Source organism: Centropristis striata, chromosome 12 (assembly GCF_030273125.1).
Source record: "Centropristis striata isolate RG_2023a ecotype Rhode Island chromosome 12, C.striata_1.0, whole genome shotgun sequence".
NCBI classification, from domain to species: Eukaryota; Metazoa; Chordata; class Actinopteri; order Perciformes; family Serranidae; genus Centropristis; species Centropristis striata.
The window spans coordinates 29,538,968-29,562,350 of NC_081528.1; the positions used below are offsets into that span (position 1 = coordinate 29,538,968).

Here is a 23,383-nt window from a genome sequence, read left to right on the forward strand (position 1 = left end):
AACACTGTGGTGATATTTTTTATCAAGTGCACTAGTCAACGCTGTTATTAGCTCTATCGAGAATTTGATAGATTCAGCAGCACCTCCCAATTTCAGTGTTTCAAAAACAAGAACGATTAAAACCTTCATATGTTTCCCTTTTCGAGAGGATTGGGTTCCCTTACTCAATTTGATGCATATTATTTGGGGGAATAAATATTTTAACCATAGAAATTACATACTGTTTCAGCAACACAATTGTAAAACGAGAGGAATAAAATACCTATCACACAGCAGTGCATCTTGAGCGATTCTAATAAGCGCAGCTGTGTCTTTAAATGCACTGCTCAGTCCCTTTCCTATTGGATGCTAGTGATGGATGCTGTGCACCAATCACAGACAGAATAGTACAAAGAGATCTACTCCCTCCCCCTTGCAGCCTGAGCACTGTAAACGTTTACAATGCAAAGAGATGGAGGACGGCGGTGATGCTCTTATATCTCGGAGCTGAAGAAGAAATCGTTAATTTACGCTTCAGACATGAACAAAAATGCTTCATATATTTTATTGGAATAGATGATGCTCGGTGAAACTGGATATTAATTTTGATTTTATCGATGGGAAGTAACATATTCTAACGGACCGGGGATGACAAAGAGAATGGGATACCGAGACTGGAGATGGCAGGCGCTTTGGTGGCATCATTTCTTTCTCTTATGGAGTACAATAGACGGACAGACTCGTTACAGCATCCCGGAGGAACTGAAACAGGGCTCTGTGGTAGGAAATCTAGCCAAAGATCTTGGTTTGGGACTATCAGACATTTTTGACCGTAAACTGCGTGTCTCCTCTGAGGCTGGCGAGCAGTATTTCACTGTGGATGCAGGGAAGGGCGAGCTGGTGGTGAATGACAGAATAGACAGAGAGGCTTTATGTGGACAAAGCACCAGCTGTGTGTTGCCTTTGCAGGTTGTTCTTGAAAACCCTCTTAGTTTACATCGGATTGAGGTGGAAATAAAAGATATAAATGACAATTCACCTAGTTTTCACACAAAAGAACTATCATTGAAAATTTCTGAATCTGCAGCAGTGGGAACTCGTTTTTCTTTGGAGAGTGCAGAAGATTCTGATGTTGGGAGTAATTCAGTTAAATCATATATTTTGACGAAAAACGACTGTTTTGTTTTGAAAATGAAGGAAGTTGAGGACGGCAAAACAGTCCCGGAGTTAGTGTTAGAGAAGCCTCTTGACCGTGAGAAGAAATCAGTTCATCGGCTTCTACTGACTGCATTAGACGGTGGAAACCCAGTAATGTCGGGCACCTCACAGGTTACAATCACAGTGCTCGACGTAAATGATAACTTCCCAGTTTTCGATAAAAATATATATAAAGTTTCGTTAGACGAAAGCACTGCAAAAGACACTTCTATTATAAAAATTACAGCTACTGATGCTGACGCCGGCCCAAACGCAGAGGTTGAATTTTCTTTTGGCTCACGGACACCAGATTCCGTCTTATCAGTATTTGAAATAAACTCATTAACAGGAGAAATACATTTGAAAGGACACTTAGATTATGAAAGAGCCACGTCTTACAAAATTGAAATAACTGCGAAAGACAGGGGGGTTCCTGAAATGGAAAGTCACTGTCGCCTACAGATAGATGTTGTTGATGTTAATGATAACACGCCAGAAATTGTTCTCACCTCTGAGCCGCAGCCGGTTCGTGAAGACTCACCAAGTGGCACAGTGGTAGCTTTGCTAAATGCACGTGACGCTGATTCTGGTAATAACAGCAAAGTGACATTACGACTACCCAAAGGTTCTCCTTTTACTTTAAAACCGTCATTTTCTAATAATTACGCACTTGTTACAAGTGGGGCTTTGGACCGAGAGCGCTTCTCCGAGTATAACATAGAGATAACAGCCACTGATTCAGGCTCTCCTCCTCTGTCCAGTAAGAAAATGATCCCTGTCAGCATCACTGATGTGAATGATAACCCTCCTGTATTCACTCAGCCCTCCTATAATGTGTATTTAAAAGAGAATGGGGTTGCAGGATCTATACTGTACTCAGTATCAGCATCTGACCTGGATTTTGGTGAGAACGCCAAACTCTCTTACTCTATACTGGACTCTAAAGTGCAGGACGTGTCTGTCTCCTCTTATGTTTACATTAACTCAGATAACGGCAGCATCTACAGCATGCACTCGTTTGACTATGAGAAACTGAAGGTGTTTCAGATTCAGGTTCAGGCAAAGGATCAGGGCTCTCCGTCTCTCAGCAGCAACGCCACCGTCCATGTTTTTATCCTGGACCAGAACGACAATGCCCCCGCTGTTATTTACCCCTCCTCCGCTGCCCTGGGCTCCCTCTCTCATCAGAGGATGCCCCGCTCCGCTAAAGCAGGTCACCTGGTTACTAAGGTGACGGCCGTGGACGCTGACTCGGGCCATAACGCCTGGATCTCCTACAAACTGGCGGAGGCCACAGACGCCTCTCTGTTCACTGTCAATCTGTACACAGGGGAGGTGAGGACTAAACGCGCTGTGTCCGAGCAGGACGACTCCTCTCAGAGGCTGCTTATAGAGATCAAGGACGACGGGGAACCGGTCCAGTCCGCCACCGTCACGGTGTCCATCCTGCTGGAGGACGGCCTCCACGAGCCCATCTTAGACCTCCGACAGAAAGCGGCCGAGCCCAGCAAGAAAACTGGCAGAATCACCCTTTATTTGATTCTGTCTCTGGCCTCGGTGTCCGTGCTGTCTCTGGTGACTTTTCTCATCTTAGCGGTTAAATGCATGAGGAGCAGCACAAGCAGCGGTAGTTGCTGCATGAGACGGAGCGACTGTGATGATTACAAGAACCCCAACAGAAACCTGCAGATCCAGCTCAACACTGATGGACCTATAAAGTACGTGGAGGTCCTGGGAGGAGACATGTTGTCTCAGAGTCAGTCCTTCAGGTCCTGTATGTCTCCAATGTCAGAGTACAGTGACTTCACTTTGATTAAACCCAGCAGCACCACTGACTTTAAGGAGGTGATCAGTGTTCTGGATGCGTCTTTACCCGACAGCACCTGGACCTTTGAGAGCCAGCAGGTGAGCTCAAAACATAGTAGACCTACTGTGTAATTTAATATCTTTGTAAACCTTTTTGTAACCTTTAATCAGTGGCCTCTAGTGACGTGTTTTATATGACTCTTGAAACATAGAACACATTCTTATGACTGGTTACTTGTTACTCTTTCTGTTTTTCCATTATTATTTTTGCTGCGTTCCTGAGAAAAACTCAATGTTTAGCGTTCTGGTGGTACTCTCCCTTATCCTATAATAGGTTTCCACTTAGAATAATAGAGCCTTTCATGTTCAATTATAATTTCCCTACATAGTCATTGTCAGTTTGATAGTGCAAACAATATATCGAGATGTTCATCACAATGTCCGTGTTTCAACCCTTCATCTTTGTTAACAAATCATAACCACAACATAATGGAGTTCTGTTGCTCTTGTGCTTTCTGTTTGCTTTCTGTGGAAGGATTATTTTACATTTTCACTGGGTTGAAAATTGTGTTTTTTTTTCTGCTTCAAATGCCTACATTTGTCAAAGTACAGATGTTTAACTAAACTTTTGCCTGGGGCATTTCAGGGTGTTGGACTGCTCCCTTTTATAGCTAGAAATCAGTTTCAGCACCATGGACAGCGACAGTTTGAAACGGTTTTCTCTTAACGGGGCTTAAATGCGTTCAGTAACCGTGCGATACAAACTATCTTTTTTCTAAATTAGGTCACAAAAATATTTGTTCATCAAAAACTGAAATAACCGGGGTGGTCCGTAGCGTAGTGGTTTACACAGGCGCCCCATGTATAGAGGCTACAGTCCTCGCTGCGGTGGAGCCGGGTTCGAATCCGCCCTGAGCTCCCTTCACCTCATGTCCTCCCCTCTGTCTTATTTACTTATCTGTCCCCTCTTTCTATCTGTCTCTCACTTTCAATAAAGGATGTAAAAATGCCAAAAAAATAATCTTTAAAAAAACTGAAATAACCAGTAAGAATATAGTGTTTGTATTTATATAATGATATTTCATTTTTAATTGCATTGACACTACCATCGGCGTGTACAAGCTGGCATCATATCAATTCTTTCACACACTCTTAATACATCAAGGCAGATTCTTTCATCGCAGGCTGTGTGTTTAAAAGCACTGCCCACCCCCACCTCATTGGTTGTTAAGGGGGGAAATTTTGCTCCAATAGGATTCAGAACTGTACAAAGAGATCTACTCCCTCCCCCATGCAGCCTCAGCACCGTACACACTTACATTTCACCGAGCTGGAGGAGAGCGAGCGATGCTCTTATTGGAATTAAAAACAAACAATCTTTATTTAGTCTTTGTCATGGACCGATTTTTTTAACTTTGCTCATGGATTAATGCTTCATGACAATGGATGGTAGCTATTGTTTTTTAAATTACCTCAATGGGGAATAATTCTAACGGACCGGGGATGACAAAGACAATAGGATACCGAGACTGGAGATGGCAGGCGCTTTGGTGGCATCATTTCTTTCTCTTGTGGACTACAATAAACGGACAGACTCGTTACAGCATCCCGGAGGAACTGAAACAGGGCTCTGTGGTAGGAAATCTAGCCAAAGATCTGGGGTTGGGACTATCAGACATTTTTGACCGTAAACTGCGTGTCTCCTCTGAGGCTGGCGAGCAGTATTTCAGCGTAGATGCGGGGAAGGGCGATCTGGTGGTGAATGACAGAATAGACAGAGAGGCTTTATGTGGCCAAAGCACCAGCTGCGTGTTGCCCTTAAAGGTTGTAACAGAGAATCCGCTACAGTTACACCGGATAGAAGTAGAAATAAGGGACATTAATGACAATTTTCCGATTTTTTCATCAGGGGAGAGATCTTTAAAAATAGCAGAATCGACAGCCACAGGCATTCGCTTTCCTTTAGAACAAGCACAGGATCAGGACGTTGGTAGTAATTCAGTAAAATCTTATACTTTAAGTAAAGATGAATGTTTTAGTTTGAGGATAAAAGAGTTGTCTGGTAATCGAAAGGTTCCTGAACTAGTGCTGGAGAAATCGCTTGATAGAGAGAAACAAAGTGTACATGAATTATTACTGACCGCTTTAGACGGAGGCAATCCTGTTAAAACTGGAACCACAAAAATCATAGTTACTGTACTGGATATCAATGACAATATCCCTGTTTTCAAAAAGCCGTTGTATAATGTAACTGTCCATGAAAACAGTGTCGTTGGTTCTGTACTTGTAAAAGTTGAAGCAACAGACGCAGACGAGGGTGTTAATGGAGAGATTGAATACGCATTTGCTGAGCATACACCCCAATCACTGCTATCTATTTTTCAGTTGGATTCAACTACAGGTGACATTTCCTTGTTAGGTCAGTTAGATTATGAAAGTAATGCAATGCATGAAATAGATATTACTGCAAAAGATAAAGGAGTTCCAGCGATGGAGGGCCACTGCCGCGTGCAAGTAATGGTGATAGACATTAATGATAATGCTCCAGAAATAGTCCTTACTTCAAACCCAAGCCCAGTACGCGAGGATGCACCGAGAGGTACTGTTGTAGCCTTAATTAGTGCAAGAGACCTTGACTCGGGTAATAACGGTAAAGTAACGTTAAAACTCGCCAAGGGTTCACCTTTCAGTTTGAAAACCTCATTTTCGAATAATTACGCACTTGTTACCAGTGGTTCATTGGACCGAGAGGTATTCTCAGAGTATAATTTAGAGATAACAGCCACTGATTCAGGCTCTCCTCCTCTGTCCAGTAAGAAAATTATCCCTGTCAGCATCACTGATGTGAATGATAACCCTCCTGTATTCACTCAGCCCTCCTATAATGTGTATTTAAAAGAGAATGGGGTTGCAGGCTCTATACTGTACTCAGTATCAGCATCTGATTTGGATTTTGGTGAAAACGCCAAACTCTCTTACTCTATACTGGACTCTAAAGTGCAGGACGTGTCTGTCTCCTCTTATGTTTACATTAACTCAGATAACGGCAGCATCTACAGCATGCACTCGTTTGACTATGAGAAACTGAAGGTGTTTCAGATTCAGGTTCAGGCAAAGGATCAGGGCTCTCCGTCTCTCAGCAGCAACGCCACCGTCCATGTTTTTATCCTGGACCAGAACGACAATGCCCCCGCTGTTATTTACCCCTCCTCCGCTGCCCTGGGCTCCCTCTCTCATCAGAGGATGCCCCGCTCCGCTAAAGCAGGTCACCTGGTTACTAAGGTGACGGCCGTGGACGCTGACTCGGGCCATAACGCCTGGATCTCCTACAAACTGGCGGAGGCCACAGACGCCTCTCTGTTCACTGTCAATCTGTACACAGGGGAGGTGAGGACTAAACGCGCTGTGTCCGAGCAGGACGACTCCTCTCAGAGGCTGCTTATAGAGATCAAGGACGACGGGGAACCGGTCCAGTCCGCCACCGTCACGGTGTCCATCCTGCTGGAGGACGGCCTCCACGAGCCCATCTTAGACCTCCGACAGAAAGTGGCCGAGCCCAGCAAGAAAACTGGCAGAATCACCCTTTATTTGATTCTTTCTCTGGCCTCGGTGTCCGTGCTGTCTCTGGTGACTTTTCTCATCTTAGCGGTTAAATGCATGAGGAGCAGCACAAGCAGCGGTAGTTGCTGCATGAGACGGAGCGACTGTGATGATTACAAGAACCCCAACAGAAACCTGCAGATCCAGCTCAACACTGATGGACCTATAAAGTACGTGGAGGTCCTGGGAGGAGACATGTTGTCTCAGAGTCAGTCCTTCAGGTCCTGTATGTCTCCAATGTCAGAGTACAGTGACTTCACTTTGATAAAACCCAGCAGCACTACTGACTTTAAGGAGGTGATCAGTGTTCTGGATGCGTCTTTACCCGACAGCACCTGGACCTTTGAGAGCCAGCAGGTGAGCTCAAAACAGAAGACCTATTGTGTAATTTGATTTACATTTCTTTAACTTTGAATATTTTTACTTTCCTCTGGTTACATTGTGCTTTGAAACTTAGGGCAAGTATTTTTTCTTTTGTTGATTTTTAGTTGCGTTCCTGGACTGGACATTCAGTAGTCTTTGATGTCCTGGTGATTTTTCTTTTCAACAATCAACACTTATAAACTTCAGTCGTATAATATTCCATTCTGTCATGTTATATAATTTCTTTAAATCGGTATTGTAAGTTTGATAATGAATATTTTCATAACCACATCCTCATTTCAACCCAGTTATCTCCGTCAACTACAAAGTACTGAACTTTTATTGCTCATTCCCTTTCTGTTTGTATGGAGGATTTTTAACTTTTCACCCTGTTTCATATTCGTTTTTGCTTCTAAGGTTCTAAGGATTTTGAAGTTAGCACTATTTGTTGGTGCTGCATTTTAGGATGTTGAAATTCTTCCTTTATAGCATTATGAATGGCCCTTTGTTTCAGCACCACAGAGCTGGACAGCGACACTTTGAAAGGGCTTGCTTTTAAGGGGAGTAAACTGCTCTCTTGGTCACAAAAATAGTTTGCTTCATCAACATTTGCAATAAACAGAACATAATATTGGTGTTTTTATAAAGAGATTGAATTTGCTTTGCATGAACACTATGGGCTACGTAGTACAGCTCACATTGTATCATTTCTTTCACACACTCTTTATACAGCGAGGCAAATTCTGTAAGGTCGGCTGTGTCTTTAAAAGCACTGCCCACCCCCCTCCTTATTGGTTGTGAGAGGTGGATATTTTGCTCCAATAGGATTCAGAACTGTACAAAGAGATCTACTCCCTCCCCCATGCAGCCTCAGCACCGTACACACTTACATTTCACCGAGCTGGAGGAGAGCGAGCGATGCTCTTGTCAGAATATAAAAGGAAAATTCTTTATTTAGTTGTTGATATGAACCTATTTGAGATCTTCGTTTTGGATTAATGCTTCGTAACAATGGATGGTAGCTATCTAATTTTCGATTACCTCAATGGGGAATAATTCTGACGGACCGGGGATGACAAAGACAATAGGATACCGAGACTGGAGATGGCAGGCGCTTTGGTGGCATCATTTCTTTCTGTTGTGGACTACAATAAACGGACAGACTCGTTACAGCATCCCGGAGGAACTAAAACAGGGCTCTGTGGTAGGAAATCTAGCCAAAGATCTGGGGTTGGGATTGTCTGAGGTTTTTGACCGTAAGCTACGTGTCGCATCAGAAGCTGGAAAGGAGTATTTCAGCGTGGATGCGGGGAAGGGCGAGCTGGTGGTGAATGACAGAATAGACAGAGAGGCTTTATGTGGACAAAGCGCCAGCTGTGTGTTGACTCTGCAAGTAGTCATTGATAAACCGTTACAATTGCACCGAGTTGAGGTAGAAATACAAGATATTAATGATAATTCTCCAAGATTTCCAAAGCAAGATATAACATTACAAATAGCAGAGTCGACAGCAGCAGGGGCACGTTTTCCTTTGGAGACCGCGCAAGATCTTGATGTTGGAGTGAATTCAGTGCGCTCCTATACTTTGAGTAAAGATGATTTTTTTAGTTTAAAGATTAAAGATGTGTCCGGTGGAAGGAAAGTCCCAGAGCTAGTCCTGTCTAAATCTCTTGACAGAGAAAATAAACCTATTCATCGACTTCAACTAACAGCTATCGATGGGGGAAACCCAGTGAAATCAGGAACCTCACAGATTAGCATAAATGTGCTTGATAATAACGACAATTTTCCTATATTTGAGAAAAATATTTACAAAGTTTCTATAAGCGAAAATAGTGTAGAAGGTGCATCTATTATAAAACTTACAGCTAAAGACACTGATGAAGGTCCTAATGGAGAAGTAGAGTATTCATTTGGAATACACACACCGGATAATGTCCTATCCGTGTTTGATATTGATTCATTAACCGGAGAAATACGTCTTATAGGGAAATTAGATTTCGAAACAAATGCAAATTATGAATTAGACATTTGCGCAAGAGACAAAGGAACTCCGAGAATGGAGGGACATTGCACTGTCCATATTGAAGTGTTGGATATTAACGATAATGCTCCAAATATATTTCTGACCTCCCAACCAAACTCTGTGCCTGAAGACGCACCAAGTGGTACAGTAGTAGCTTTAATCAGTGCTCGAGACCTTGACTCTGGTGAAAACGGTAAAGTGAAATTACAACTCCCTAAGAATTCTCCTTTTAATCTGAAACCCTCTTTTTCTGACAATTACGCACTGGTGACCAGAGGCGCTTTAGACCGGGAGAAATTCGCAGAATATGACATTGAAATTACAGCCACTGATTTAGGCTCTCCTTCTCTGTCGACTAAGAAGACTGTACATGTCACTATAACTGATGTGAATGACAACCCACCTGTGTTTTCTCAGCCTACTTATGCTGTGTATTTAAAAGAGAATGGGGTTGCAGGCTCTATACTGTATTCAGTATCAGCATCTGATCTGGATTTTGGTGAAAACGCCAAACTCTCTTACTCTATACTGGACTCTAAAGTGCAGGACGTGTCTGTCTCCTCTTATGTTTACATTAACTCAGATAACGGCAGCATCTACAGCATGCACTCGTTTGACTATGAGAAACTGAAGGTGTTTCAGATTCAGGTTCAGGCAAAGGATCAGGGCTCTCCGTCTCTCAGCAGCAACGCCACCGTCCATGTTTTTATCCTGGACCAGAACGACAATGCCCCCGCTGTTATTTACCCCTCCTCCGCTGCCCTGGGCTCCCTCTCTCATCAGAGGATGCCCCGCTCCGCTAAAGCAGGTCACCTGGTTACTAAGGTGACGGCCGTGGACGCTGACTCGGGCCATAACGCCTGGATCTCCTACAAACTGGCGGAGGCCACAGACGCCTCTCTGTTCACTGTCAATCTGTACACAGGGGAGGTGAGGACTAAACGCGCTGTGTCCGAGCAGGACGACTCCTCTCAGAGGCTGCTTATAGAGATCAAGGACGACGGGGAACCGGTCCAGTCCGCCACCGTCACGGTGTCCATCCTGCTGGAGGACGGCCTCCACGAGCCCATCTTAGACCTCCGACAGAAAGCGGCCGAGCCCAGCAAGAAAACTGGCAGAATCACCCTTTATTTGATTCTGTCTCTGGCCTCGGTGTCCGTGCTGTCTCTGGTGACTTTTCTCATCTTAGCGGTTAAATGCATGAGGAGCAGCACAAGCAGCGGTAGTTGCTGCATGAGACGGAGCGACTGTGATGATTACAAGAACCCCAACAGAAACCTGCAGATCCAGCTCAACACTGATGGACCTATAAAGTACGTGGAGGTCCTGGGAGGAGACATGTTGTCTCAGAGTCAGTCCTTCAGGTCCTGTATGTCTCCAATGTCAGAGTACAGTGACTTCACTTTGATAAAACCCAGCAGCACCACTGACTTTAAGGAGGTGATCAGTGTTCTGGATGCGTCTTTACCCGACAGCACCTGGACCTTTGAGAGCCAGCAGGTGAGCTCAAAACAGTAGTGTTAAAACACTTTTACAGTCATTATTGTATTATACATTTCGTGTATAGCTTGAAATGTACGAGCAACAACAAATCAACCAAATTACAAGTGATCAAAAGTAATGTGAAATATAACCTATATAACACTTTTGGAATCAACTTGAATGAGATCTGGTTATTCAATGAGCAGTTTCAATTTATATATATTTTATAAAAGTAAAATCACGACAAATCATTTAAAAAAGTGTGTTTTACAGAAATTCGTTTCTGCATATGAACAAAATGTGCATGACAAGAGGTCGGTTTTGGGTGGCTATACGAATACGTTCCATACTCGACGTAGATGTTGTGAAAGTTGATAGTTTTTCACGTTCTGTTTAAATGCAAATCAATACTTTTTGTTGACAGTTTAATTACCCCATATACATTACTACTTCAGTGAGGAACTCTGAGTGACCGTTTTTAATAAGTTACCATTTATTTATTTATTTTCAGAAGCATGCACTGCGCGTATATTTCCTTTTTTAACGGGTGTTGCTGCAATTTTATTTGATTTTTGTTTGAATATCTTTTAAATTATTTTTTGTAAAATATATTTTCACATTACGTTTTAAGGTTTTTTTTTTTTTAATCTATTTGTAATAAAAATATTTTGGCAGTAATCCACTGAAAGCAAGGTCTCCAGTGGATTGGACGTTTTGGACATAAAATTCTCGTTTTTCATCATCTGAATTTTTATATATTATCCATGGAGACGATTATTGCTTAAATCTGTCATTCCCTGATGTTACATTTCTCTAAATGCGTTGCAACCTTGAGGGTGTGCAGTAGCTTTATGGGGAGAGTTAGCCCTCTGTGATTGGACAGCAGAGGTGGATGCTGTGAGCCAATAGCATACAAGACTGTACAAAGAGATCTACTCCATCCCCCATTCAGTCTCACCACGGTAACCCTCACAGTGCTCTGAACTGGAGAGGAGATGTGCTTATTCGAAGGCGTCTGGAATATATTTTATTACCAATTATTTCAGGATTTGTTTACATTGGAGTGTCCATTCTGGCGATGGATTTGAATGTTGGGCTTTGTTTGTGAATACCTCGATGGGAAATAACGTATTCTAACGGACCGGGGATGACAAAGACAATAGGATACCGAGACTGGAGATGGCAGGCGCTTTGGTGGCATCATTTCTTTCTCTTGTGGAGTATAATAGACGGACAGACTCGTTACAGCATCCCGGAGGAACTAAAACAGGGCTCTGTGGTAGGAAATCTGGCCAAAGATCTGGGGTTGGGACTATCAGACATTTTTGACCGTAATTTACGTGTCGACTCTGAGGCTGGTAAACAGTATTTCACTGTGGATGCGGGGAAGGGCGAGTTGGTGGTGAATGACAGAATAGACAGAGAGGCTTTATGTGGACAAAGCACCAGCTGTGTGTTGCCTTTACAAGTTGTAACAGAAAATCCGCTACAGCTACACCGGATAGAAATTGAAATAAAGGACATAAATGACAATTCTCCGATTTTTTCATCAGAGGAGAGATCTTTAAAAATAGCAGAATCGACAGCCACAGGCATTCGCTTTCCTTTAGAAACAGCACAGGATCAGGACGTTGGCAGTAATTCAGTAAAATCTTATACTTTAAGTAAGGATGAATGTTTTAGTTTAAGGATTAAAGAGTTACCTGGTAATCGAAAGATTCCTGAATTAATTCTAGAAAAACCGCTTGATAGAGAGAAACAAAGTGTGCATGAATTATTACTGACAGCTTTAGACGGAGGCAATCCTGTTAAAACTGGAACCACAAAAATCATAGTTACTGTACTGGATAACAACGACAATGTCCCTGTTTTCATAAAGCCGTTGTATAATGTAACTGTTCATGAAAACAGTGTCGTTGGTTCTGTACTTGTAAAAGTTGAAGCAACAGACGCAGACGAGGGTGTTAATGGAGAGATTGAATACGCATTTGCTGAGCATACACCCCAATCACTGCTATCTATTTTTCAGTTGGATTCAACTACAGGTGACATTTCCTTGTTAGGTCAGTTAGATTATGAAAGTAGTCCAATGCATGAAATAGATATTACAGCAAAGGATAAAGGCGTTCCTGCGATGGAGGGCCACTGCCGCGTGCAAGTAATGGTGATAGACATTAATGATAATGCTCCCGAAATTGTTGTCACTTCAAAACCGAACACAATACGTGAGGATGCACCGAGAGGCACAGTAGTGGCTTTAATCAGAGCACGAGACCTTGACTCCGGTGAAAACGCCAAAGTGGTGTTAAAACTTCCAAAAGGGTTTCCTTTCAGTTTGAAACCATCATTTTCTAATAATTATGCACTTGTTACCAGTGGACCTTTAGACCGAGAAAGGGTTTCAGAATATACCGTTGAGATAACAGCCACTGATTCAGGCTCTCCTCCTCTGTCCAGTAAGAAAATGATCCCTGTCAGCATCACTGATGTGAATGATAACCCTCCTGTATTCACTCAGCCCTCCTATAATGTGTATTTAAAAGAGAATGGGGTTGCAGGATCTATACTGTACTCAGTATCAGCATCTGATCTGGATTTTGGTGAAAACGCCAAACTCTCTTACTCTATACTGGACTCTAAAGTGCAGGACGTGTCCGTCTCCTCTTATGTTTACATTAACTCAGATAACGGCAGCATCTACAGCATGCACTCGTTTGACTATGAGAAACTGAAGGTGTTTCAGATTCAGGTTCAGGCAAAGGATCAGGGCTCTCCGTCTCTCAGCAGCAACGCCACCGTCCATGTTTTTATCCTGGACCAGAACGACAATGCCCCCGCTGTTATCTACCCCTCCTCCGCTGCCCTGGGCTCCCTCTCTCATCAGAGGATGCCCCGCTCCGCTAAAGCAGGTCACCTGGTTACTAAGGTGACGGCCGTGGACGCTGACTCGGGCCATAACGCCTGGATCTCCTACAAACTGGCGGAGGCCACAGACGCCTCTCTGTTCACTGTCAATCTGTACACAGGGGAGGTGAGGACTAAACGCGCTGTGTCCGAGCAGGACGACTCCTCTCAGAGGCTGCTTATAGAGATCAAGGACGACGGGGAACAGGTCCAGTCCGCCACCGTCACGGTGTCCATCCTGCTGGAGGACGGCCTCCACGAGCCCATCTTAGACCTCCGACAGAAAGCGGCCGAGCCCAGCAAGAAAACTGGCAGAATCACCCTTTATTTGATTCTGTCTCTGGCCTCGGTGTCCGTGCTGTCTCTGGTGACTTTTCTCATCTTAGCGGTTAAATGCATGAGGAGCAGCACAAGCAGCGGTAGTTGCTGCATGAGACGGAGCGACTGTGATGATTACAAGAACCCCAACAGAAACCTGCAGATCCAGCTCAACACTGATGGACCTATAAAGTACGTGGAGGTCCTGGGAGGAGACATGTTGTCTCAGAGTCAGTCCTTCAGGTCCTGTATGTCTCCAATGTCAGAGTACAGTGACTTCACTTTGATTAAACCAAGCAGCACCACTGACTTTAAGGAGGTGATCAGTGTTCTGGATGCGTCTTTACCCGACAGCACCTGGACCTTTGAGAGCCAACAGGTAAGCAGTAAGTAGAACAAACAATGGCATATACAGTTTTGCGAGACGATTTCTTAAACCACAGTAAATGCAAAGAAAGCACAACATTTGCTATCGCTGTGAAAAGTCAAAATAACAGTGTACTTAAACTAATCCTCAAAATATGGCACATTTTTAAACTTTGATCGTCGATGTGTTAAATGAAAATGTAACACCTAACAAATTAGGACTTATACTGACAAAACGACTATCATTTGACCTGGAGAGTGTGCTGGGTGTTGAATACCTTTCGAGCTGAGTGTTTCAGCACCACAGGGATGGACAGCGACTCTGACCCTGAGGCGCGGGGAGGCCACAGTAATATATTGCTCTTGGTAGCTTTTCCTCATGGTGTAAAAATGTAAACATATGAACGTTTAACTAACATACTTAACTGTTTTCACTCCGTGGATTAATTGATTTAGATACATGTTGATAATTGCATTTAACCATCAGAAATCAAAGCCAGGCGAAATAAATTTAGTCTCAGTGAATATATTTTTGATGTACGGACATTAATTTCCGTACAGTTATTTATTTTACTTTCAAGTCATGGACATTTGAATGGCATGTCGCAATTGTGTTTCCCTCCCCCTTTCATTTCAGTGCAAATAGGTTAGTGTGTCTTTAACGGTGCTGCTGAGTTTCCCTCTCATTGGTTGTGAGAGATGGATGCTGTGCACCAATGGCGTTGAGAACTGTACAAAGAGATCTACTCCCTCCCCCATGCAGCTTCAGCACCAAAACCACAATGATCAGGGAGGGAGGAGGGCAGCTAAATGGTTCATACTCTGGATATAAGGTTATATATGAATTTTATTTTTTACCATGAACTGGCGTCATTTTTACGGAATATGTCACGCTTTCGGAAAACTGATTTTGACTTTATTTTATTTGTTCTGGTGGATTGGAAATGATGTATTCTGCTGATTCAAGGATGACAAAGACAATAGGATACCGAGACTGGAGATGGCAGGCGCTTTGGTGGCATCATTTCTTTCTCTTGTGGAGTACAATAAACGGACAGACTCGTTACAGCATCCCGGAGGAACTAAAACAGGGCTCTGTGGTAGGAAATCTAGCCAAAGATCTGGGTTTGGGATTATCTGAGATTTTTGACCGTAAACTGCGTGTCGCCTCTGAGGCTGGTAAGCAGTATTTCACTGTGGATGCAGGGAAGGGCGAGCTGGTGGTGAATGACAGAATAGACAGAGAGGCTTTATGTGGACAAAGCGCCAGCTGTGTTTTACCTCTGCAAGTGGTCATTGAAGACCCGTTACAGTTACATCGAATTGAGGTTGAAATACGAGATATTAATGACAATTCTCCAAGTTTCCTTTCAAATGAATTATCTTTAAAAATAGCCGAATTAGCATTAGTGGGCACGCGCTTTCTTTTGGAGAGCGCAACGGACCCCGATGTTGGAAGCAATTCACTGAAATCATACACTCTTAGTAAAAACGAGTGTTGTTCCCTTAAAATAAAAGAAATAGAAGGTGGTAAGACCGTCCCGGAACTTGTTTTAGAGAAGCCTCTAGATCGAGAGAAAAAAGCAGTTCACAAAATATTACTGACAGCATTAGACGGTGGGACCCCAGTAAGATCCGGGACCTCACAAATAACCATAAATGTGCTTGATACAAATGATAACTTCCCAGTGTTTGAGAAAAATATTTACAAAGTAACCCTAGGTGAAAAAAGTTTAAAGGGGACATTTGTTATCAAGCCCAAAGCAACAGATGCAGATGAAGGTTTGAATGGTGAAATTGAATTCTCATTTGGCTCTCGGACACCAGATTCTGTATTGTCAATATTTGATATTAACCCCTTAACAGGTGAAATCACTCTGAAAGGGGAGTTAGACTATGAAACTACTAAATCATATGACATTGACGTTATTGCAAAAGATAAAGGGAGCCCAGAAATGGAGGGCCATTGTCGTGTACAGGTTGATATTACTGATTTCAATGATAATACTCCAGAAATAGTTTTCACATCACAGCCAAAGCCAGTACGAGAAGACGCACCAAGTGGCACCGTAGTGGCTTTGATCAGTGCGCGAGACCTTGACACTGGTGATAACGGTAAAGTGACGTTACAACTCACCAAAGGCTCTCCTTTCAATCTGAAACCTTCATTTTCTAATAATTATGCACTGGTTACCAGTGGTTCTTTGGATCGAGAAAATGTCTCCGAGTATAACATAGAGATAACAGCCACTGATTCAGGCTCTCCTCCTCTGTCCAGTAAGAAAATGATCCCAGTCAGCATCACTGATGTGAATGATAACCCTCCTGTATTCACTCAGCCCTCCTATAATGTGTATTTAAAAGAGAATGGGGTTGCAGGCTCTATACTGTACTCAGTATCAGCATCTGACTTGGATTTTGGTGAGAACGCCAAACTCTCTTACTCTATACTGGACTCTAAAGTGCAGGACGTGTCCGTCTCCTCTTATGTTTACATTAACTCAGATAACGGCAGCATCTACAGCATGCACTCGTTTGACTATGAGAAACTGAAGGTGTTTCAGATTCAGGTTCAGGCAAAGGATCAGGGCTCTCCGTCTCTCAGCAGCAACGCCACCGTCCATGTTTTTATCCTGGACCAGAACGACAATGCCCCCGCTGTTATTTACCCCTCCTCCGCTGCCCTGGGCTCCCTCTCTCATCAGAGGATGCCCCGCTCCGCTAAAGCAGGTCACCTGGTTACTAAGGTGACGGCCGTGGACGCTGACTCGGGCCATAACGCCTGGATCTCCTACAAACTGGCGGAGGCCACAGACGCCTCTCTGTTCACTGTCAATCTGTACACAGGGGAGGTGAGGACTAAACGCGCTGTGTCCGAGCAGGACGACTCCTCTCAGAGGCTGCTTATAGAGATCAAGGACGACGGGGAACCGGTCCAGTCCGCCACCGTCACGGTGTCCATCCTGCTGGAGGACGGCCTCCACGAGCCCATCTTAGACCTCCGACAGAAAGCGGCCGAGCCCAGCAAGAAAACTGGCAGAATCACCCTTTATTTGATTCTGTCTCTGGCCTCGGTGTCCGTGCTGTCTCTGGTGACTTTTCTCATCTTAGCGGTTAAATGCATGAGGAGCAGCACAAGCAGCGGTAGTTGCTGCATGAGACGGAGCGACTGTGATGATTACAAGAACCCCAACAGAAACCTGCAGATCCAGCTCAACACTGATGGACCTATAAAGTACGTGGAGGTCCTGGGAGGAGACATGTTGTCTCAGAGTCAGTCCTTCAGGTCCTGTATGTCTCCAATGTCAGAGTACAGTGACTTCACTTTGATTAAACCAAGCAGCACCACTGACTTTAAGGAGGTGATCAGTGTTCTGGATGCGTCTTTACCCGACAGCACCTGGACCTTTGAGAGCCAGCAGGTGAGCTCAAAACAGTAGACGTGTTAAAACACTTTTACAAACATTATTTTATCGAACGTTTTGTCTATGGACTTTTGAGAGCCAGCAGGTTGGCTCAAAATCGGAAGTTGTTGTTTTTTTTTTCTTCTATAAATGTTGGTTAAACAGAATTTACCTGATTTTGTTCTATACCTTGAATATTTAGTCACAAAGTCTCTTTTTATCTCTCTCTCTCTCTCTCTCTCTCTCTCTCTCTCTCTCTCTCTTTCTCTCTCTCTCTCTCTCTCTCTCTCTCTCTCTCTCTCTCTCTCTCAGCCTCACTAGCTGGATACGAAAAACGTGCTGTGTTTTCTGTAATAGAAACCAGAACACATAAACTCGGTATTAGGACTAGATTTAAGTGTTTTGGCTAGCCTACTTTAGCACTAGGGTTGTTATTCCAGCTCATAGCTATTTAAGTTTTTACACTATTTTGTTTGATAATTATCACAAGAAATCCGTGGCATATTTTTAAAACTTTTAGAAAATCCATCTTCCGATGAAAATGGCATTTTGATACATATCTATTTGTGGAATCTAATTTATTTGATATGGCATGTATGTTATATACTTTGGCAGAGAATATGCTTACTTATTATAATATTGCATTTCCTAATTTGTAAATACGTCTTTATCTTCAGTTTAAATGTCTATAGGTTAAAGTAGTTTGTTTCGTCGCTATTTTTCACTCCTTTCTTTCAATAGGCCATGTTCAGAACTTTTTTAAGGCTGTACGGCCTGTATCTTCAACTTGTTGTCTTCGTGCCATTTTCAAGCTCGAACTTTTTCTTTCAAATGCTGTTCTTTATTTTGAAACCCCACTTAAACCTCCCTTTAATATAGACTTTCGAAAAAGAAAGGCAGTTTGGAAACCATGCCCCCCTGCGGATACAAATAGCATTGCTATAAATAACAGCTGCTTGATATACTGCTGTGTTTTGATAATGAGGACCTCTCAACGTGACTAGATTTCTCAATGGTGTAACAAAGGGGATCATGTGTCCTCCATATAATGTTTTTTTCTTTGATTATGAAAAATTGCATTTTCCACAGTCATAACATATTCCGTGTGCACTGTCCTCTCAAACTTCTATGAGCATTAAGTTGATACTTCCCTGTCAGTGGAAGTAGAGTCACTGGAAAGTTTTCACTCTGTGTGTGAGCTGTGTGTCAGAGCTGGTCCAGCCCTGTCTTCCAATGAGGGGGAAGGCCTCTGTGGCCTCTCCCCGCCCATGTGGGGAGTGAGGCGGAGGAGACGGAGCAGAGAGTTTCAGTGGAGGCAGAAAATACTTTGATTTTCCTCCTCGTTTTTTTCTTAAAAGACGGCCGAGATGATCACATCAAAACTTCCCATCGCGTTATTTCTAAAACGGAAATGTTTACCATCAAGCCTGGCCGCCTCGTTTTAACATTACTATGGATACGTTACGGTAAAAGAAGAAGTTAAAAACTTTCCCATTCTCCGGTCCTCGGAGCGCAGCACAATGGACTCCAGACAGAGGAAGCGCTCCGGAGGAGGGAGGCTGTGGAGGCTTTGCTTTTATCTAGCTAGCCTCTCCTGTGCGTCCGCTCAGCTCAGCTATTCCGTGTCGGAGGAATTAAACCCGGGATCTGTCGTTGGGAATATCGCTAAAGATTTGAGTCTTTCTGCTCAGGGGATTGTTCAGAGGAGATTGCGGGTGGTCTCTGAATCTACAACGCAGTATTTCGAGGTGAAGCAGGCGACCGGCGATTTGGTCATCAAACAAAAAATTGACAGGGAGCAAATGTGCGAATTAAGTTCGTCCTGTTCACTACACCTTCAAATACTTTTGGAGGATCCTTTAGACATTCACCGAGTCGTGGTGGACATTCTGGATGTGAATGACAATGCACCGCAGTTTTCAACTCGCAACATTTCTCTGGAGATATCAGAGGCGGCCGCTCCGGGCACAAGGTTCCGTTTGGAGAGCGCACACGACCCGGACGTGGGTACCAACTCGTTACGCACTTACCATCTCGCAACAAATGACTTTTTTATTTTGAATGTGGAAAGTAAAAGTGACGGCAGTAAGTTTCCTGAGCTGGTGGTGGATAAACCTTTGGACAGGGAGACGCAGGCCTCGTTTCGCCTGTTGCTTACTGCTGTGGATGGGGGCCAGCCTGAGAAATCTGGCTCAACACTAATGCTCATAAAAATTCTGGATGTAAATGACAATGCGCCCGTCTTTGACGAGCCCGTAAAGAAAGTTAGGTTATTAGAAAATGTTGCACGGGGCACTTTAGTTACGAAATTGAACGCAACTGACGCGGATTCGGGTAGCAACGGAGAAATATCGTTCCTGTTTAGTAAATACACGCCGGAACGCGTTCTCAACATTTTCAGTGTGGATTCTAAAAGCGGGGAGATCCGTGTGAAAGGTGATGTGGATTATGAGAAGGGCACTGCATACCACATCACAGTGCAGGCCAGAGATGGGGGCTCTCCCGCTATGGAGGGCTCCTGTAATGTCATCGTGGACATCGTTGATGTGAATGACAACGCTCCAGAGGTGACACTGACGTCACTGACCAGTCCTATCAGAGAGGACTCGGCACCAGAGACTGTGATAGCACTCATAAGTGCACGTGACCTGGACTCTGGTGTGAATGGGGAGGTCAAATTAGCTGTCCAACCAGGTTTGCCATTCAAACTTAATTCAGCTTTTGGCATGCATTACAGCCTCACAACCTCTGGAAACCTGGACCGTGAGACTGTTCCAGAGTACACAGTGGTCATCAAGGCCACTGATGCTGGTTCCCCACCCCTTTCATCTCAAACCACCTTTGTGGTGAAGCTTTCTGATGTGAATGACAACGCCCCCACCTTCTCTCAGCCTTCATACTCTGTGGACATCCCAGAGAACAATGCTCCCAGTGCCCCCATTGCTGCTGTTTCAGCCACTGACCCAGACCTTGGCGACAATGCTCGCATCTCCTACTCCATCCTTCCCAGCATGGTCCAGGGCTCGCCTATCTCTTCTTATGTCTACATCAACCCAGAGAGTGGCCACATCTACAGCATGCGCTCTCTGGATCATGAACAGCTTAAAGCTTTCCGTATTGAGGTGCAGGCCCGGGATGCTGGGGTGCCCCCACGGACAGCCAACGTCACTGTGCATGTGTTTGTGGTGGACGTGAATGACAATGTGCCAGTGATTGTATACCCCTCACACCCAAAAGACAAAGGATTACAGCTCACTCTGCCACCATCTGCCAGCCCAGGGCACCTCATAAATAAACTCGTAGGGGTGGATGCAGACAGTGGGCACAACGCATGGTTGTTTTACTCCATCGCCCCTGGACCAAACGCTGGCATGTTCCGTATTGGTGCACACACCGGTGAGCTCCGCACAGCCCGTAAGTGGGCAGAGGAGGAAGGGGGATCAACTTATGACATTGTAGTTATTATTCAGGACAATGGTGATCCACCAAAGTCCAGTTCTGTCAACATTACAGTAACTGTGGATGAGAAAGCCACGGCCAATGATGCTCCAGCAAGCCCTCGACACACACCCTTCTACCACCGCACTGGGATGTCGGACATCACTTTGTACCTCATCATCTCTCTAGCGTGTGTATCAGCGGTGTCCTTTATCACCTTTGTCATCCTCATGATACGCTGCCTAAGGCATCGTGGTCCAGGGCTGGGAGACTCTGACTGCTGCTGCTATGGTCGCCACAGGTCCAGCCGCTACCATCAGAGACCAAGCAAGGACCTGCACCTGCAGCTCAATACTGATGGACCCATACGCTATATGGAGGTTGTGGGTGGACCCCAGGACCCGCACACACGCACCTATAGGCCCTGCTACTCCACCCTATCCAGCCGGAGTGACTTTGTATTTATGAAGACACCCATGCTGAGTCACAACAACACACTCAACATGACACTCAGCAGGAAGCACCTTATGAACTCAGCCTGTGAGGTGAGGGATTATGTGGGAGAGCAAGCATGGCATTGGTGGGATAAGACCAATACAAGTGTTTAAGCATTTTTTTAAAACACAAAGGGTATCTCAAAAATATGCAGTTTTGATGTTGTAATGTCATATCAGTCCAATTAATGGGTTAAAACAAAGCAATAAGCTCCCTGAGCTGTGATTTACAATGCTTTTAAAACAGCTAAAGGGGTCTAATTTTGAGGCTTTGACTCTTGACAGTAGAGAGTTAACCTAGATTTCCACAGTCACGTAGCTCTGCAGTATTTTTCCTGAAACCTCACTTGTTTAAGCAGGGGGACTCCTCTCTCTACATGGTGAAACAGCTCTTGGAGCTTTGTTGTCCTACTAGACAGGTTTCGGCAGTGAGGAGAACATCTTAATATTTAATCTTACCTGAGGCTAAGAAACGTGGTTACTATCTCTGACTTCCAGTATCTTAACTAACAAAGAGGGAGTGTTCTTTATGGATAAAAAAAAGATACAGATAAAGAGAAAATCAACAAGAAAAGACATAGTAGCAGAATAAATGTCAAAGGAAGGGGAAAGGGGGAAATATGAGTGGTCCCAACAGATGGAGAGGAGGAGACAGACAGATGAAAATATCCTGCAGTGTTGGCTCAGTTAAGTGGCTGGGGGACATTAGGGGAACAGGATGACAGAGGGAGAGATGGTGGGTGAAGGAGAGGAAAAGGCCAAGGAAAGAAAATGGTAAGTGGGGTGGGGGGAGTCAAAGAATAAAGCAGTAGCTGAAAAACAGGAATTCATGGGGTCAGTGGCCTGACCCCTGACTTCCTGTTGTCCTCTGAACTTTTGGTGATTGGTTCCAGGACTCAGGATCACATGTGAAGGCTGTTTTCGCTGTGGATTCTGCACAGACATTTTTATTTTACATGTGTTAGAGGGGAGTGTATAGGAAACCTGACCAGATAATAGTCACATGCATAAGATACAGACAACTCATTTAGTGTTTTAAAGCAAAGGAAGTAGTGCCAGTCATATAAGATGTCTGACAGTGCTTCTTTTAGGGACTTTAATGATAATAAAAAGGTTAATACCTCCTAAGAGTTTCTCCTTAGCCATGTTATGTGTAATGTAGAGTTTGACTGAAGGCCATTACTGTTGCTGTGGCATTTTGGTGATAACTATTTCCTCTCTACACAACAGGATGTTTACCCCTGTGTCTGTTTAATATCCATAATATTCTCCTGTTTCTCATGAGTTTATTACATGGACACTCTCTGTCCTGAATTAGGTTGTCCCTGAGGTCAGCAGGGTACCATCTGTCTCCCTGCTCTACTGACACGTGTGCAATGAGGACAACAGAGGAAAAGAGATAGATAGACAAAGAGAAAGGAAGGATGGCTTTTTACGCACGTGTGCCATAGCGACAGACGGACCAGGCTATAATGGCTTTAGAGCTGCAGCCATGACTGTGGGTGTTTATATGCCTGCGTGTGAGATTGTGTGTACAAAGCACAAGGCATGAGGAGCCTCCAGTAGTGTGTAATTTTAGCAGGACCCTGGGGCCTTGGTGCCCAATTGTCACTTCATACTGCCCTTTCTTTGTATCCTCTATTCATTTGCAGTGTGCTCTTTTGGCACACTCTATTTAACCATGTGCTAACACTGAATGTTTAAAAACAATGAACCTCTTGGTCAAAAATGTTTTTCCCCCTAGAAAAAATAGTAAATAAATTAAAAGGTTTATTTGTTTCAAATTGGCTTGCAGCATCTGAATCATTGCATTAAAAGAGAGAAATCCCCATGTATATTTGAGCCTTCTGGCTCAGTGGACATAGGAGCATGCCATGTAATCCTGATGTCATGATTTTGCCTCACCAGCTAAGTTGCCTCTTCACATCCATCTTTGGAGTCAGTCCCCTCTTTGTATGAGCAAAATCATAGAGATAAAGCAGGATCTGAATATTCCCATGGGCATG

The 23,383-nt window shown here is 44.0% G+C and overlaps 5 protein-coding genes across 31 annotated transcripts in view; all 5 read left to right on the forward strand.

The window, feature by feature from the left end:
* The window catches only part of LOC131981893 (protocadherin gamma-C5-like), a 338,840-nt gene that overhangs the window by 304,090 nt on the left and 11,367 nt on the right, over positions 1–23,383 (forward strand). For 3 of the 27 annotated variants that reach the window (XM_059346401.1, XM_059346408.1, XM_059346409.1), the window contains exon 1: positions 17,819–21,428. The exons of 22 other annotated variants lie outside the window; for them this stretch is intronic. In XM_059346401.1, coding sequence (XP_059202384.1) covers positions 18,966–21,428 — 2,463 coding nt within the window. In that variant the 5' untranslated portion in view covers positions 17,819–18,965. Of the gene's footprint in view, positions 1–14,649; positions 17,464–17,818; positions 21,429–23,383 lie in introns of those variants that run through there. 2 more of the 27 variants (XM_059346400.1, XM_059346406.1) reach the window with 2 other exon arrangements.
* LOC131981902 (protocadherin gamma-C5-like) lies at positions 424–3,272 on the forward strand. Its single transcript, XM_059346435.1, has one exon. It carries the CDS (start codon positions 628–630, stop codon positions 3,112–3,114), a length of 2,487 nt encoding a protein of 828 aa, XP_059202418.1. The 5' UTR covers positions 424–627; the 3' UTR covers positions 3,115–3,272.
* Positions 4,039–7,222, forward strand: LOC131981897 (protocadherin gamma-C5-like). Its single transcript, XM_059346429.1, has one exon. It carries the CDS (start codon positions 4,459–4,461, stop codon positions 6,973–6,975), a length of 2,517 nt encoding a protein of 838 aa, XP_059202412.1. The 5' UTR covers positions 4,039–4,458; the 3' UTR covers positions 6,976–7,222.
* Positions 7,902–10,504, forward strand: LOC131981899 (protocadherin gamma-C5-like). The gene has a single exon (XM_059346431.1). It carries the CDS (start codon positions 7,991–7,993, stop codon positions 10,487–10,489), a length of 2,499 nt encoding a protein of 832 aa, XP_059202414.1. The 5' UTR covers positions 7,902–7,990; the 3' UTR covers positions 10,490–10,504.
* On the forward strand, positions 11,475–14,084 carry LOC131981903 (protocadherin gamma-C5-like). Its single transcript, XM_059346436.1, has one exon. The coding sequence runs from the start codon at positions 11,601–11,603 to the stop codon at positions 14,067–14,069; it is 2,469 nt and encodes an 822-aa protein (XP_059202419.1). The 5' UTR covers positions 11,475–11,600; the 3' UTR covers positions 14,070–14,084.